Source organism: Rhinatrema bivittatum, chromosome 5 (assembly GCF_901001135.1).
Source record: "Rhinatrema bivittatum chromosome 5, aRhiBiv1.1, whole genome shotgun sequence".
Classification (NCBI taxonomy): domain Eukaryota; kingdom Metazoa; phylum Chordata; class Amphibia; order Gymnophiona; family Rhinatrematidae; genus Rhinatrema; species Rhinatrema bivittatum.
The window spans coordinates 174364543-174382332 of NC_042619.1; the positions used below are offsets into that span (position 1 = coordinate 174364543).

At 44.8% G+C, this 17790-nt stretch overlaps 1 protein-coding gene across 1 annotated transcript in view; it reads left to right on the plus strand.

Annotated features, from left to right (window-relative positions):
- Positions 1 to 17790, plus strand: part of LMO7 (LIM domain 7) — a 374915-nt gene that overhangs the window by 306540 nt on the left and 50585 nt on the right. The window contains exons 18-21 of the mRNA XM_029603031.1: positions 6928 to 7042; positions 8104 to 8265; positions 9609 to 9797; positions 11108 to 11114. Of these exons, the coding sequence (XP_029458891.1) occupies positions 6928 to 7042; positions 8104 to 8265; positions 9609 to 9797; positions 11108 to 11114 (473 nt within the window). The remainder of the gene's footprint in view (positions 1 to 6927; positions 7043 to 8103; positions 8266 to 9608; positions 9798 to 11107; positions 11115 to 17790) is intronic.

Below are 17790 nucleotides of genomic sequence, written 5' to 3' on the forward strand. Positions count from 1 at the left end.
GGAAGTGGGGAGAGGACTGGGGCTGCCCTGAAGACCATCACCCATGGACGCGGCCAGGGCAGGTGAGCGGGGGCTGGGGGACAGTTTGCCGCCTACCCTTACCCCTGCCTCTAACGCAGGGGTAAGGGTAGGCGGTAAGTTAGCAGGTTAAACGCGCGGCAAAACGGCAGGGGCGCGCGTTTAACCTGCTAACTTACCGCCTACCCTTACGGGAGGGAATACCGTAGCTAATTCGATCGTTTACATGTACTATATGCTAGGTCTTACTTTCGGGGGAGGTCTTATATTTAGCAATTTGGCAAAACCTCTACGAGGTCTTATTTTCAGGGGATGTCTTTTTTTCGGGGAAACACGGTACATAGAAGCCTGTGTTAGAAAAAAGTTTCTTTGAGTTCTTTTTTTACACAAAGGTGAAGAATTGGCCCTATGCCAGAAGAATGTCTCTCTTTAAGCAGTGACCAGACTTCTTTCCCAGCAACTCTTTCTAGTGTACGTGATACATTCTCAGTTACTGCTGCTGTGCCCTGTTCTACTTTCTCACAGTGCAGGCTTTCAGAAGCTGGCTTTGCTCTAGAAGTGTGAGCCAAGCTGGCATTTATCATCTTTTTGAGGTTAAGTGGAGGTGATATATTTGCATGGTCTGTTCTTTGCAATCCCTGACTGCTGGTTTCTGTTAGGTACACCTGACCTGTTTATCAGGTAAATCACAATTGGTGGCAGTTAAAGTGAAACTTGTCTTTTTCTGTATGGTGCCCTTAATGTTCAAAATTTGCTTGAACATCACTGAACTGTTGTCTTCAAAATTGTTTAATTTTTAATGTCAATTTTTTCCTTTGAGGTATAACCTTTGTGAAGTTTTTTAATCACTTTTCGTATGTGTGTATTGTACTTAATATTCACTTTATGATCAATGGTTTCTTAACCCTTATGACTTCAGAACTGTATTACAGCTACTCATATTCTCTACCATCGACTACTGCAACTCCCTACTGATTGGAATACCATCTTCCATCCTCAAACCTCTACAGATTTTGCAGAATTCTGCAGCCAGAATTCTGACAGGAACAAGGAGAAATGATCACATAATGCCCATAATGATTTCACTACACTGGCTTTCAATTAAAGCACAGATTGAACACAAATCCCTGACCATCATATATAAAATACTAAACAATGAACATCAGGGACTAACTGGCTTAAACATTACCCCCCAAAATCCTTAAAGAAACCTACACTCAAACACCTCAGGACGCTTAAATGTCCCCCCCATGAGAGATGCTCACTTGACAACAACCAGAGAGAAAGCTTTTTCCATTGCCTGCCCTAAAATTTGGAACTCCCTCCCAAAAGATCTGAGAACACAACCTAACCTCAAAACTTTAAAAAAAGACCTAAAGACATGGCTGTTCCGCAAAGTCTACATTGACAGTCAAACTTCTCATCATCCTAACACCCAAAGGAACTTCCAACCAAATCCACAAAATAACTTGACTCCAACCAGCTCCAAATAAACCCACCTCGGTGATAAATGATTCTCTTCTGGACTATAATTGTTTAATATGCATCCTGTTATTCCTTTTTTCACAATTGTTAAAAGAAGTACTATTTGAATCTTGTAAACAGTTATGATGGCTTCACCAAATAACTGTATATAAAACTCAACAACAAATACATGGTGTAAAAAAATATTCACTTTATGGTGTAAAACAGTTCCACTTTGCAGAAAACTTTCATAGTCCTTAGTGCAGAATATCTTCAATTGCATGACACTGTTGCTAAATCCCACTTAATATTTACATCCTTGGTATTGTGCAAGAGCTAGCCTGTGAAAGTTTAGGCTTGTCTGTTTGAACTTAGACTGTACATCTAAACAGGCCCACTGCAAAGGTTAATTGGCACCCTAGTGAACTTTCAGCTTTATGCATGTGGGCTCCGCTCTTCAAGATTTTGATAATTAAAATCAACAATCATCATCTGGCTAACTTTAGGATATCTGGATATATTCAGTGGTGCGGGCATGCCACTGAATATATAGACAGTTGGATAAGTTTATCTGGCTAACTTGCCGAGCCATACAGCGGCTGAAATAGACCTCATGCAGTCTTAAGGAGAGGGTGACATCAAGGACTTAAACAGCTGTCATATGAATTGGAAACCTCCCAAATGTACTATTCAGATTGACCTGTTGGGTTTCTCTGTATCTGCAAGGCACCCATTACTAACTCATAAATGGGGAGTCAGCCCCAGATCAGCCCTAGGCAGTTTTCACGCAAGTTTGCGCTAAGGAAGTGAACATTTACTGTCATATGTAGATTGACATGAGAATAATAATGGTGGTATCCATGTAGTATTTCTGCCATATAAGAAGGCGGATCTGAATTTTCTTCATTGATTCTTGTGCAAGATAGTGATTGAGAGAAACTCATCTACAAATGCATTCCCTCTGCGGCGACTCATTACCTATCTTCTCTCTCCCTACAACCTTCCCTGTGCTCTTCTCCTTCATTGCCAACTCCTGACGCCACGTTTTTAATCTTGCTGTGCAATATTCATGGAATAGACCTTCTGATTTAGTAGTCATACTCCCTCCCCCCCCCTCCCCCCGACCATGTTCAAGTCCAGTGTAAAAACTCGCCCTTCGGGGGCTGCATTTAAATCCTAAACATTTCTCTCCAATAAATACACTTCCCACAGACTCTTGTCTTAGACTGCTTTTGTATATCTGTACATCATTGCATATGTCTAGAAAGACTTGAAAAATAAGCAGTAGTGAAAGATTGGGTGGGGCATGGTTAAACAGGTTTTATTTGGCCATTCAGTAAAATAGCATACAATATACTGCTGCAACGGTCGGTGAATCACTCTACGTAACAAGCGTATGTTACAGATTACTAGCAATTGTAATCACTATAGAGTCACCAGATCCCTGGTTCACAGCACCAAAGGCCAGACCCAGGCAGATGCTTCAACATGGTGGTATAACAAAATTGCTTCAGTTTCAGTCTTATCCCCTAAACCATTTTTTCTCTTAGACACATCATGCATGCAAAAATGTGCATCCAATCTGGGCGCCTTTTTTTTTTTTTCAACACGTGCACATCAACCTCTCCTGGGTGCACGATGCAATATTCTAATGAGCGGCCGCACTAAGTAGAAAGCGCAAGGGATATATTGTGCGTTCCTAGCACTCAAAAGCATCAGGCTCCCAAAAGACATGGCTATGCGTGGGTTAGGAAAACAGATGCTCATAATGAGTGCTCGTTTTATCCTGCTACAGATAATTTACCGGCACAATATACATACATGGTATACATGGCCTGGAGCGTGTATATTGTGAGCCCCCCCAATTTTATTACCATCAAGCCTTTCATTTTTTAATAGTTTTTAGTCATTGTGCATTTGTTTGTGACGAAATAGGAAATGGAGATGATATTTCCTTCTTAGTCACGCTTTGGGAGGGTGACGAAAAGATAAGAAAACCCACGAAACTTCGTGTGGTTTTCTTATCGTACTTCAGGGGGTAGAAAGAGCACATAAAAGAAAAAAATCCCAAACCCTCCCCAACCCTTCAAATGTAATTGCAAACCCCCCCCCCCCCCCCCCCCCCCCAAAGACTTACCGAAAGTCTCTGATGGTCCAGCGGGGTCCTGGGAGCAATCTCCTGCTCTCGGGCCGTCTGCTGCCACTAATTAAAATGGTGCTGATGGCCCTTTGTCCTTACCATGTAACAGGGGCTATCGTGCCATTGGGTCGGGCCCTGTCTCTTGGTAGGAGCAATGGATGGCTCGAGCCATTTTTTAAGATGGTAAGTCTTGGGGGGGACTCGGGTAAGTCTTGGGGGGGTCGGGAGGGTTGGGGGGTTGCAATTAAATTTGAAGGGTTGGGATGGGTTGAGGGTTTTTTTTTTTTTTTACAACCCCCTGTCTGCCCCCTCTTTCCCCCCCCCCCCCCCCCGGGTTTCGGGCTTCGTTTCGGGGGGGCAGACGGAGTAAAATTGGCCCGAACCGCGGGAAAACGAAATTTCCCGTGGCGAGCTGATAACTAAGGCCGAACCAAATCACATCTCTAGTAAGGAGTAGATCTTAGTATCATGATACTAAGTAGGAGGAACCAGAGAAGCAGTGTATTAGTTGTTTAGTTGAGCCCTTGATGCGTGGCAAGGCTCTATGCCAGTTCCGGGGCTGGCAATAAATTTGCCATGTTAAAAAGTGCATGTCGGGTGCACGGCAATTTTTTCCATCAGGGATAATAACTAATAGAGATGTGCTTCGTTTTTTTCTACTGGGTCGTTTTTTGACTCGGATACTTCGTGGTAAAATTCTGGTTTTCTCGTTTAGTTTTTTAGAAAAACGAAATGAGGAAACCCGAAACTGGCCCAAAAAACGAAGCGGGAAAACGAAGCTAAAAAATCCCCCCACCCCAAGCATTTAAAACATTACATTCAACCCCCCCCCCCACCATCCCGATCCCTCCCCAAGACTTACTAACGTCCCGGGTTCCATTTGTCCCTCCGTGCCCGGTGTGCCACTGCAAGCCTTGCTCAAAATGGTGCCGAATAGTCTCTGAACTACTATGTCACAGGGGCTACCGGTGCCATTGGTCAGCCCCTGTCACATGGCCATCAGCACCATCTTGTGCTCATACCATGTGACAGGGGCTGACCAATGGCGCCGGTAGCCCCTGTGACATAGTATGGGCAAAGGCTATCGGCGCCATTTTGATTCCTGGCATCGGACGGCACAAGTGCAGGAGATCGCTCCCGGACCCCCGCTGGACCCCCAGGGACTTTTGGCCAGCTTGGGGGGGCCTCCTGACCCCCCCCCCCCCCAAGGCTTGCCAGTGATCCCTGGGGGTCCAGCAGGGGTCCGGGAGCGATTTCGTTGTCAGCTGCCAGGAATCAAAATGGCGCCGATAGCCTTTGCCCATACTATGTCACAGGGGCTACCAGCGCCATTGGTCAGCCCCTGTCACATGGTATGAGCACAAGATAGTGCCGATGGCCATGTGACAGGGGCTGACCAATGGCACCGGTAGCCCCTGTGACATAGTAGTTCAGAGGCTATTCGGCACCATTTTGAGCAAGGCTTGCAGTGGCACACCGGGACAAATGGAACCCGGGACTCTGCTGGACCCCCAGGGATGTTAGTAAGTCTTGGGGAGGGATCGGGATGGGGGGAGGGTGGTTGTATTATACTTAACCTTAATGTTTGGGGTGGTTTTTAATTTAAAAAAAAAAAAAAAGTGCCCCTCTCCCCACACAAACCAGAAAAATGAATTTTCCCTGAAGTTCGGTGAAAATCCTTTTTGGGTTTCGGGGCCCCCGAACCACGATGAACTAGGCAATTTCGTTGCAATTGCCTAATTCGTGATAAACGATTGCACATCTCTAATAACTAATAGCCTCATCTACATGGCATTTTACATGTAACGAGCGCCATTAACTACACATTTGCTTGGACACATGTTTTGGATGTGCTTACCCTTATTGCATTGGGTGTTAGTCTAGTGCATCCAAAACATGCGTGCAACCACAGGTTAACCTGTGCGCTAGGCTGAGCGACTTTTATTGCTTCAGCTTAAGAAAGGGGGAAAATGTCTTACTAAATTAGGCCCTATAGCGCAGCTTTCAGTGCAGTCTTAAATTATGGAGTGCTGTGTTCAGTTCTGGAGCCCATATCGCAAAAAGGATAGAGACAGGATGGAGGCGGTCTGGAGAAAGGCACCCAAAATGATGGGGGTCTGTATTGGAAGACCTATGAGGAGAGGCTGAAGGATCTGAATATGTAAACCCTGGAAGAGAGGAGATGGAGGGGAGAGATGAAACAGACCTTTAGATACCTAAAATGTTTCAATGATTTATGAACTTCAAACCTTTTTCATTGGAAAGGAAGCAGTAGAACTAGGGGTCACAAAATGAAACTCCAGGGGAGATGACTCAGAACCATCAGGACATTTCTTCACAGAGAAGGTGGTTGATAACTAGAGTGCCCTTCCAGAGGAGGTGGTGAAGAAGAAAATAGTCAAAGAATTTAAAGGGGCTTGGGATAAACACTGTGGATCCCTGAAGGCTAAAGGACAAATGAAGAGGGTGCATGGGGGTAATCTACACGGTACAGCAGTTACTGCCCTTAACAGAAGGCAAGGAATTACTACCCTCAGCTAATAGCCTTGATGCTTTTGATGCAACTGCAACATCACTCCCTATTTTTTTTTGGGGGGGGGGGGGTGAAGGGTTGGGGAATATAGATATAGGCCCTAACTTTTAAGGTCTAGGGTATTGGCATGCAGACATAAGAGAGAAAGCACAGGACGGCTTCTGTGGCCAAGTCCCAAAGCAAAGAATGTCAAGCATCATTGTCTGAATTATCAAGAAGGCTCCTCACCCGGTAAAGATATTCTAGCAGTAATTTGTTATGGGTTTGACAGTTGCTTGGTTTCGATTGTAAATATTATACCCTTAACATAAGGTTTAGGAATATCCTGCACAGAGCTTGCAGTTACTACCCTTAACAGAAACATGGGGGTGTCCTACACGGAGCAGCAGATAATGACGTGGGAAACTTGCTGGGCAGACTGGATGGACAATCTAGTCCTTTTCTGCCATCATTACTATACTATATCTAGCAAGATCATGCCACACCATACTAAAGTATTTAGGAAATCCTAGCAGAATGAATGTTTTTTTTTTCTTCCAAATATTAAATTTTAGACATCCAAGCAGTCCTTTTTCTTATCGTACTCTGTTTTGAAGGTGTGTTTAGCCATGAAATTGTGTATCCAAAAACCCCCATTTGTGCTTCCATTCCACTATGCTGCTAGATAATTAAAGCATATGTTGTGTGTAGTCTTGTTTATTTAGTGGCTAAACTTCCCTGGATGTTGAAGACTGTGAAAACAGATACTCAGGTGTCGTGTTCTGTTTTTCAGGAGCAGTACAGCGATATGAGAGTCAGCATTAACCAGAGACCTGGTAGCAGCCATGGCTTTGGGTTTAAAACCACCTGGAATAGTAATGGAGTGTTTGTGAACTTGGTTGAAGAAGGTAAGTCTGTGTTAAATTATTATAAAAGTCTGTTTATCATGACTTTTATCATTAATAAACATTTAACTATCTGAAAGATATTAATGCACACCTTTTCTGATGGAAGAGAAGCTATAGAGGTTAGGGTCAGAGCTTGAAGCTACAAGGAGATAGATTCAGAAACATTGGAAGATATTGTTTCACAGGCTGGTGGGTGCACAGAATGTCCTACCAAATGAGGAGGTGGAGAATAAAAAAAAAAAAAAGCATGGGATAAACACACATGATCCCTTATTGGCAAGAAGACTGAAAGAAAATACTGGGGTAACCTGCATGGAGCAGTGGCTCAACCCCAGACCGCACTGAAAGGATAACTTTGCATCCAAGAAAGATATGGGGATAACCTATACAGAGCGGCAGTTTACAACACTAACAATCTCCCTTTGTAGGTTTAAGATGAATATAGCGCATTGAAAATCTGGCTTTGAAAGTGGTATTTCAAGACACCCAAATTTGGTGGGTTCTGAATCGCAGTCATGTGAGATAAATAAATAGCCCCTACTTTCATGTTTAGGTGACTGGTATCACCGGGCTGCATAAATGCAAACTGTTGGCAGGACGTCTGAGTTGATATGGTTTGAAAGAGCCTTCTAAAAATCCCTCTTCATTAGTCCATGCATATTTGCTTTTAATTAATGAATAAGGTGTCTTCACATTTTGCAACCACAGACAAGTTTAGTGCTTCGTCCTTTATTTTGAGGCCATTTGTTTGTGTAGAAACTACAATTTTCCTGTGGCTTTTTAAAAAAATTTCATCTCATCTTAGCACCATAGGTCTTAAAGAATTTTAAAATAAGTCTTAGTATTATAATTAGTCCAAGGGACATGCAGTCATGTCTTGTGTTCTGAAAACTTTCAGAGCCAATAGAATCCTCCTTGCTCGCTTTTACTTTGGAAGAACAATAACGTTTTTTTCTTTTCCTGAGTTGAAGCAGCCTGTGCACCGGAGGGGAGGGGGGGGTGGCTGGGGGGCGGATTCTGGTTTTCTACCTGTAGTTTATTTGGTCCTTTTGCATATTCAGGGAGCCCAGCAGAGTTTTCCCAGTTACGTGTGGACGATGAAATCCTGGCCATCGACGGCACAGAGGTTTCGCGTATGGACTACAGTCAGTGGAAGGAAGCGTTGGGCAGTGCCCTGGAAACTGGAAACCTGGTAATGGATGTCAGACGATATGGAAAGAATGGTGAGTTGTTTCCCAGGGAAACCAAAGTGCATTCTTTGCAGTGAATAATCTTTGCCTCTTTTTTTTTTTTTTTTTTTTTTTTTTTAGCAAGCTTTCTGTAATGGGTGGGAGCCTTGCAAGCTAAGTCTGCTTCCTGTAGGAACTATTTTTATCATTGGACCTGAGTGCTTTTGTGCTAATGGGCCTTTTTTTTTTTTTTTTCCTCCCTTTAAAAGAACAGGCCTGGGCGTTCTTGTTTTTGCTTTTGCTTTTTAAATAATGGATTGAATGATGCAATTTTACTTTATATAGCTCTTCGTAGTATAAGGCCTCTGCGCACTGAAACAGTGTTCAAACTGCTGAATACTGTTTGCCAATCTGACTAACACTTGTTTTAAAACGAAGCTGCAAAAGTTCAAGGATTGTATTTGCACTCCTAGAATAGTGGCAGATATAGGATATTTTTTCCAGATGAAAAACTGATACAACTTTTCTTGGTGCAAGTAGAATTGTGATCATGCTGGCATGGCTTTAATCATAGGTGGGCCTCATGTCTGTAGCCCACCTTGGAACAGGTGGGCTACAGACATGAGGCCCACCTATGGATAATGGCTATAAGATTTCTCATTAAAGCTGCTGTAATCCATTTTCATTCAGGGTTGGTAAATTTCCTCATATGGCTGCATTTTAAATGTGCTTATTTTTTAAAATAAACACATGCCTTCTGTATCTTGCAGAGGGGGGGTGTGGGATAAGCATGATTTTTTTGTTGCCTGCCAGTTTTGCACTTTCTCATGTGGGAACTAAAAGGACTCGTCTGGCAGTTATACGCTACGTGGGCCTGAAATGCAAGTGATGGCCACCTGGCTTCGTCACTCATGAGTGATAAGTCATTTCTAACTCATGAAATGAACCCCTTGTAGTTTTGGTGTTTGCTGTATCTGTCACATTCAGTGCGTGTGCATATATATGGTACAGGCCTCATTTAACATTCCTCACAAGTTTTACGAAACTGCCTTAAATGCTTTGTAAGGTAATTTGGAATAATTTTATTTTTTCTCTCACCCTGGTTTCAAACTGTCATTTAGTGAGCAGAGTTAAGTGAGTTTTGCACTGTATATATGATAGTTTGGTAAAATCTCCAGCATCTGTTGGCGCCAGCTCTCGAGACTTCTGTCTTGCATGTTTGGGGAAGGTGGTCTGTTTGCAAAAGCCCTAACCCTTTGTCATACTCTTCTTCTGCTTGCTTCATCACTCTTTTTTTTTTTTTTTTCCTGCTGTCTCATGTCTGTGTATTTTCATTAACTTTTGTTCTTTATACTTTGACATCCCTGTTGTCTACGTTCATTACTTGTGCCAATCAGACTGGGGCAGAGATCCACCTTCCCTGCCATTTAAAAGCCATAAAACCCTGAATCTTACCAGTATGGATACCAAACTTGTAGGTTCTCCCGAAAATAAATGGATTGATGCAAGTTCTGGAGTTTACAGTTCAAACAGATCTTCAAACACAACACCGACCAGTGATTTTCCTAGCAGTCTTAAAAATGTAAGTTGCTGTTTTGCTCATAATGTTTTAAAAAGGTAGCACTGATACACATTCTTAATATTTTGAGTTAATTTACAACTGCCTTTATCTCATATTAGCCGTTCTGCCATTTCATAACAAATGGTCTTCTATAATTTTGTTTTGGTTGCTTTTAACAAACTACTAATGTATAGTCACAGCAGACTGAGTTGATTGAAGTAAATAATATTTCTTAAAAACAAAACGAGATTTTTTTTTTTAAAGTTAATAAATAAAAATTCTCTTGGTGGTTTTATGGAGCTTCATTTATACATCTCCATATATCGTTCAGGCCCTTGAACTTATAGATTGATATATTGTATATAGAATACATGCTACAATTTTGGTGGTAATTTGCAATTAGTGGTAATCAATTTGTTCTAAGACTGAATTTAGAGTATATCAACCTTATTCAGTATTATTCACTGTATGAAAAAGACATTATCCTGTTTATTTTATTTTTCTCTGTTTTGTCTGTAACCTATCCCAATAACTAAAGTCCCAAGGGACCTACTCAAATTGTACTACTATAAGTATATCAAACAGTTTATCCTCACTGTTCGTTGGTGGTCTCAAATTGATAGGTGGTATACGTAGATGAAGCCCAAGAATTATTGTGGTATGCTGAGTGGATGTTCTTAGTAACCAGAAACCCCCTTATGACCAGTTAATTTCTGTAGTTTTCTTTGTGGTGTCTTTCGAGATAAATTCTTGTATCAGATGATGCCATTATACATTTTTATCTGGTCCTGGTTCTTTAAACTCATGCTCAAAGGTTCTTAGGACTTGTCCTGTTCTTATTCTTCAAGATTAAGAGAGGGTTTTTTTTTAACTTTTAGGAAGAAGGTGAAGGAATTATTTTTCTACAAGCTTTTGAATAAAGTTGAGAGGAGGGGCTGATTTTTAATTGGGTTGATTGTATGTAAGCTTGTCTTTCTAGCATTTTATTGTACTATATGTATAATTGTCATATGTAATATGTGATTTTTGTGTGGTGGTATATTTCTATTGTAATATGTTTATTTTTTTTTCTTTGCTGAGGATAGCTGCTGCTAAGATTTAAGACCAAGGAAATTTTAAGACTGATATTAAAAATCAAAGCCTAGCAATTTTAGTCTTTGTAAATATACTGTTAACTTGCTCTTATGCAAGTTGTGTTGACACTTCTGCCAGTCACTTGTAGATGAATTTCAACAAATTTTAAAGGCAGCTGTAAGACACAATGATGCAACCATACTTTTGCTCTTTCCAAATCAGTTTTTCTAGGACTGGATAAATATTATAAAGTTCTTGGAGCAAATTGGTCACCTTACTTTATATCATTTGTGTGAAGTGATTATGCAGAAATAGTCAACACACAAACCATCAGTAAATCAGGAAACAGAAGAAGGCTCCTTGGTGTATCACCCTATATCATAGTAACATAGTAAATGATGGCAGCTGGCCTAAATAATCCATGCATTCTCACAGGACAAGCAGGATGGTAGTCCTCACATATGGGTGACATCACAGGATGGAGCCCAATCACGGAACACTTTCGTCAAAGTTTCTAGAACTTTGATTGGCCCCTACTGGGCATGCCCAGCATGGCACTAACCCTGCAGCCAGCAGGGGTCCCCCTTCAGTCTTCTTTTTTCCGCACAGCAGTAGCCTCGCAGTTAAGGAGCTCTGCAGTGATTCCTGACAGGAATTTTCCTCACGGAATTACTAAAAGTTAATTTGCCCCACAGGAGTCCCTCCTTCAACTTTTTCAAGCCGTGGTACTCCGGTAAGTTTTTTACCCATTCTCCGTCGAGTTTGGCCCTCGCGGCCTACTGGCCGTCGACTGTACCGCGGTTCAATTTTTTCTATGGCCATGGCGTCTGAGTTCTGTTGGTGCCCGGACTGTAATCGCACCATGTCCATCACAGACCCCCATAAAGTCTGTGTAATGTGTCTTGGACAAGAGCACGATGTCTTGACCTGCACCAAATGTTCCCTAATGTCACCAAAAGGTCGCAAGGCCACAATGGAGAAGATGGAACTTCTCTTCCGTGCTCAAACTCCGACTACGTCCATTGCATCACGTCGTCAGAACCGGCTCAGTCAACTTCGCGCAGGCATCGACGACATCTTGGCCTTTGACACCCTCTACTCCCCCTCAGGACCGAGGGGATCGCAGAGACAAACATAGTCATCGACATCGAAAGTCTCGGACCATCGAGGGAGCAAAATCATCGACCTCGCCATAGTCTAAGCCACCGTCGAAGAAACCCCGTCCCGAAAAGGCACCGACCTTTTCAGTGACCGGGTCACCGAGGCAACCCTCACCCGACAGGGTATCGGGAGCCGCGACTCCGCCTTTAATGGTGGTCCCTCTGGCTATGCCTCTGCCTCCTTCTTCTGTTCCAGAGCTGGGGCTGCTTGCTCCAGGTCTCCGAGAAGAACTGGACCGGATGGTTCAGGAGGCCATCGACAACGCGATGCAATAACTCCAGGTTCCTCCGGCACACACACCGGTACCGATTGTGGAACCGACCCGATTTCGGCAGCATTGGTAGGATGGAAGTGCTCATTGCTGCTTTTCTACCGATGGACCCCAGGTCGCCGATGGCTCCGGTGCCCTCACCACTTACTCTGTCATTGGGAGGAGAAAACACCGTTCCGCATCCCTCCATCGGGAGTTCTACCTCCGCCATTGATGCCGATACGTCCATCGCCACCGGTCCAACCATCTGTGCCAATACACCCGTCGGCGCCACAGAGCCATGCCTCGATGCCTGCGCCAGTGCCTTCGATGCCTTCATCTGTGCCTCCAATTATTCCTTCGATTCCTTCGGAGCCTAGACCAGGACCCTCTGGTATCCCATCACCCCGTCCTCCTCTAGTTCCTAGAGGGGCAGGTGCTGATCCCTATGTCACCTGGACTGATGATTCCTCCCCAGACACCGATTATTTGCCTTCACCCATTGAAAGTAGAAAGCGTTCTCCTCCAGAGGACCTTTCCTTTATATATTTTGTGAAGGAAATGTCTGAATTGGTTCCCTTCCAATTACAGACTGAACAGGATGATAGACATCAGATGCTGAAGTTGCTACAATTCCTAGATGCTCCCAAGGAAATAACCTCCATCCCTATCCACCAGGTTCTTCTGGATCTCCTCAAGAAGAACTGGGAACATCCTAGCTCCATTGCTCCAGTCCACAGAAAAGCTGACACTACTTATTTGGTGCAGTCAGCTCTGGGTTTTCAGAAAACTCAATTGGATCACCAATCTGTAGTGGTAGAATCTGCACAGAAAGAGCAAAGAGATCAAAGCCTCACACTTCTTTCCCCCTGGCAAGGAACAGATGTTTCTAGATGCCATTGGTCACCGTGTCTTCCAAGGATCAATGCTCATCTCCCCGAATTGCCGCATATCAGCTCTATATGACACAATATAATAGGGTCATTTTTAAGCAGATACAAGATTTCACAGACTCCCTGCCTCAGCAATTTCAAGATCAGCTCCAAACCCTAGTAACCAATGTCAGGAAGTATTTCTTCACAGAAAGGGTGGTGGATGCCTGGAATGCCCTTCCGGAGGAAGTGGTGAAGTCTAAAACTGTGAAGGACTTCAAAGGGGCGTGGGATAAACACTGTGGATCCATCAAGTCTAGAGGGCATGAATAAAGAGGAGGCAGCAAAACACTGCACGGAGTGGAATGCCAGTGGTTGGAGTTCCACCTTCACGGAGCGGAAGGATGGAGGGCTGCCATCTCCAAAACAAAACAAAAAAAAACCGGGGTGGGTAAGAGTATGGGGCAGGGGTGTGGCCTGCTTGTTACAGCAGTTGCTACCCCTAATTGAGCTGGATGTTCACTTGAATGCAGATACGACGCTGCTCTCTACATTGGTGGTGGGGTGGAGGGGAATTAGGGCTGGAGGGTACTGGAGGCAAATAGTAACAGGTGGGAGAGAGAAAAAAGGGAAATAAAAAAAAATGGATAAAGTGCATAGCTTGCTGGGCAGACTGGATGGGCCGTTTGGTCTTCTGCTGTCATTTCTATGTTTCTATGTTTTGAGGCAGGCAAGCATGAGATCAGATTCTTATGCTATCTTTGACACTGCTACTAGGGTATCTGCAGCCGCTATTTCGGCAAGGAGATGGGCCTGGCTCAAGTCTTCCGACCTTCGCCCTGAGGTACAAGACAGGTTATCTGACCTACCCTGTGTAGGAGATAATCTGTTTGGCGAACAGATTCAACTGACGGTGGTGGAACTTAAGGACCATCATGAGACCCTAAGACAGCTCTCTCTGATTCCTTCTGACTACTCTTCAAAACAGCCCTTCCGAATGGACTCTAAGAAGTCATTCTTCCGCCTGAAGAAGACCTACCCACCACCAACCAGATCCCGTTCCACAAGACCTTTTCAAAACGCCCAGTCTCGTCAGACACGGAAACAAAAACCGCAAGCAGCTCCTCAACCAGGTCCTGTTTCAGGTTTTTGACTTCTACCTAGAGAGCAGCAGCCAGCTTCCATTGCCTCACATACCAGAGGGAGGTAGACTGTGCCACTTCAACATATGGCACTCAGTCACCTCAGAACAATGGGTACTGGCAACAATCCTCAGGGTTACCATCTGAACTTTCTCTCCATGCCACCGGACTCCCCACCTCTACCAACGCGGAGAACATCCGATCACTCCATCCTTCTGGATCAGGAGGTCTCCATCCTTCTCCAGTCCAAGGCAATAGAACCCGTACCCTATTCTCAGCACGGCCTAGGATTCTATTTCTGGTACTTTCTAATCCCCGAAAAATCGGGAGACGTTCGTCCTATTCTGGACCTATGGGCCCTCAACAAGTACCTCCAGCGAGAGAAATTCAAAATGGTAACCTTAGGCTCGCTTCTTCCTCTTCTACAAAGAGGAGACTGGCTCTGCTCTCTGGACCTCCAGGATGCATACACTCATATTGCAATAACTCCATCTCATCGCAAATACCTGAGGTTTCTAGTAGGCCCCAAGCACTATCAGTACCGAGTGCTTCCATTCGGCCTAGCGTCTGCACCATAAGTCTTCACAAAATGCCTCATAGTAGTTGTAGCCTTCCTCAGGACTCAAGGTGTTCACGTCTACCCCTATCTAGACAATTGGTTAATCAGGGCTCCCACTCAGCAAGCTGCTCTGTCGTCCCTCAATTTAACCTTACACACTCTAATTTCATTAGGATTCCTAATCAACTACGACAAATCCTCCTTAGTCCCATCTCAAACCTTGTCGTTCATTGGGGCAGACTTGGATACCTTGCAGGCAAAGGCTTTTCTGCCTCGACACATAGCTCTCACCCTCGTGTCTCTTGCACACCAGCTGTAGTCTTAGCACTCCACGACTGCATGCCACTTTTTCATCCTCCTGGGACACATGGCGTCTTCAGTTCAGGTCACACCAATGGCCCGTTTTACCATGAGAGTCATGCAGTGGACTCTAAGGTCTCAATGGACTCAAAGCATTCAGCCCCTGTCGACCATTGTCCACATAACCGACTTACTCTGTCAGTCTCTAGCCTGCGGGAAAAATCAGATCAATCTCCTCCAAGTCTTGCCCTTTCAGGCTCCAGACCCTCAATTAACTCTCACCACCGAGGCTTCCAACCTTGGCTGGGGAACCCATGTGGCCAATCTGCAGACACAAGGATCTTGATCTCCTGAGGAAGCCAAACACCAAATAAATTTCCTGGAGCTTCGAGCAATCAGATATGCTTTCAGGGCATTTCAGGATCACCTCTCAAAACAAGTTATCCTGATCCAGACGGACAACCAGGTGGCCATGTGGTACATCAACAAACAGGGAAGCACGGGCTCCTTCCTTCTGTGCCAGGAAGCTGCACAGATCTGGGCGGAAGATCTCTCGCATTCGATGTACCTCAGAGCCACCTACTTGCCGGGAGTGGGCAATGTGTTGGCAGACAAGCTGAGTCACATCTTTCAACCGCACGAGTGGTCTCTCAACCCCTCAGTAGCGAACTCCATCTTCCAACAAAGGGGATATCCTCAGATAGACCTCTTTGCGTCTCCTCAAAACCGCAAAGTAGAGAACTTCTGCTCTCTCATTCGCAGCAAACACGCTCAGCCCAGAGACGCATTCTCCCTCTCGTGGGCAACCGGTCTACTTTATGCATTCCCTCCACTTCCTCTTCTCTCGAAGACTCTCTTGAAGTTACGTCAGGACAAGGGAACCATGATCCTGATAGCACCTCACTGGCCACGCCAAGTGGGGTTTCCAATACTTCAGGATCTCTTCATTCGCAGGCACATTCCCTTAGGAAAGGACCCGCTTCTGATCACTCAAAACGACGGGTGCCTCCGCCACCCCAATCTTCAAGCCTTGTCCCTGACGGCATGGATGTTGAAAGGTTAATCCTTCAGCCACTTAACCTTTCCGAACCAGTTTCCCGTGTCCTGATTGCTTCACGGAAGCCTTCCACGAGAAAATCTTACTCTTTCAAATGGAACAGGTTTACGTCATGGTGCTCTTCTCAGTCCCTTGACCCCTTTACCTGTCCAATCACGAAGTTTTTGGACTATCTCTGGCACTTATCAGAATGCATGTCAGTGTGGTAGCTGCCTTCCATAAAGGTGTCGGGGATGTACCCATATCAGTACAACCCCTTGTAACACATTTTCTGAAGGGCTTGCTTCACTTCAAGCCTCCACTGCATCCTCCGGCCCCTTCTTGGGACCTCGATCTGGTTTTGGGTCAGCTCATGAAATCAGCATTCGAGCCTCTTCAATCCTGTGATCTTCGCTCTCTCACATGGAAAGTGATTTTCCTACTAGCAATCACTTTGGTTCGCAGAGTTAGTGAATTACAGGCTCTAGTTACCTATCCGCTTTACACTAAACTTCTGCAGGACCAGGCAGTACTCCGCACTCACCCTAATTTTTTGCCTAAGGTAGTTTCGGACTTTCATCTCAATCCATTATACTATCTACCTTTTTTTCCCAGGCCCCATTCCAATCCAGGAGAACAGGCTCTGCATACCCTTGACTGTAAACGGGCTCTAGCGTTCTACCTAGACCATACAGCTGCCCACAGGGAAAGCACTCAACTGTTTGTCTCTTTCCATCCTAACAGGTTAGGGCAGCCTGTGGGTAAGCAGACTCTCTCCTCCTGGTTGGCGGACTGTATATCCTTTTGCTATCAGCAAGTGGGCATTCCATTTCAAGACAGTGTTAAAGCACACTCTGTGAGGGCCATGGCGACTTCAGTAGCACACCTACGATCGGTGCCGCTTCCTGACATTTGCAGGGCTGCCACCTGGCGTTCTCTCCACACCTTTGCAGTCCCTATATTGCTTGGACAAGCCGGAAGACAAGATTCCATCTTCAGCCAGTCTGTCCTTCGTAACCTATTTACAACGTGACGTACCAACACCCTTCCGCCTGCCCATTAGGGTTCAGGATGCCCTCGGCCAAATTTTTATCCCAGTCCTAGTGCCTTGCACACCTGGGCACATTTGGTGCATTCTTGGACATCCTCAGCTCGGTACTCACCCATATGTGAGGACTACCATCCTGCTTGTCCTGTGAGGAAAGCAAATGTTGCTTACCTGTAACAGGTGTTCTCACAGGACAGCAGGATGTTAGTCCTCACGAAAACCCGCCCACCGCCCCGCGGTGTTGGGTTTGTAATGTTTCTTATTTTATTTTTCAGCACTACCTGTAGCTTTTAAAGAAGACTGAAGGGGGACCCCTGCTGGCTGCAGGGTTAGTGCCATGCTAGGTATGCCCGTAGGGGCCAGTCAAAGCTCTGAGAAACTTTGACAAAAGTGTTCTGTGATTGGGCTCCATCCTGTGGATGTCACCCATATGTGAGGACTAACATCCTGCTGTCCTGTGAGAACACCTGTTACAGGTAAGCAACATTTGCTATCTGTCCAGCAAGTTGCTTTGTTAGTAACTGCCACTCCATGCAGGTTACCCCCATGTCTGCTATCAAGGATAGTAATTGCCAC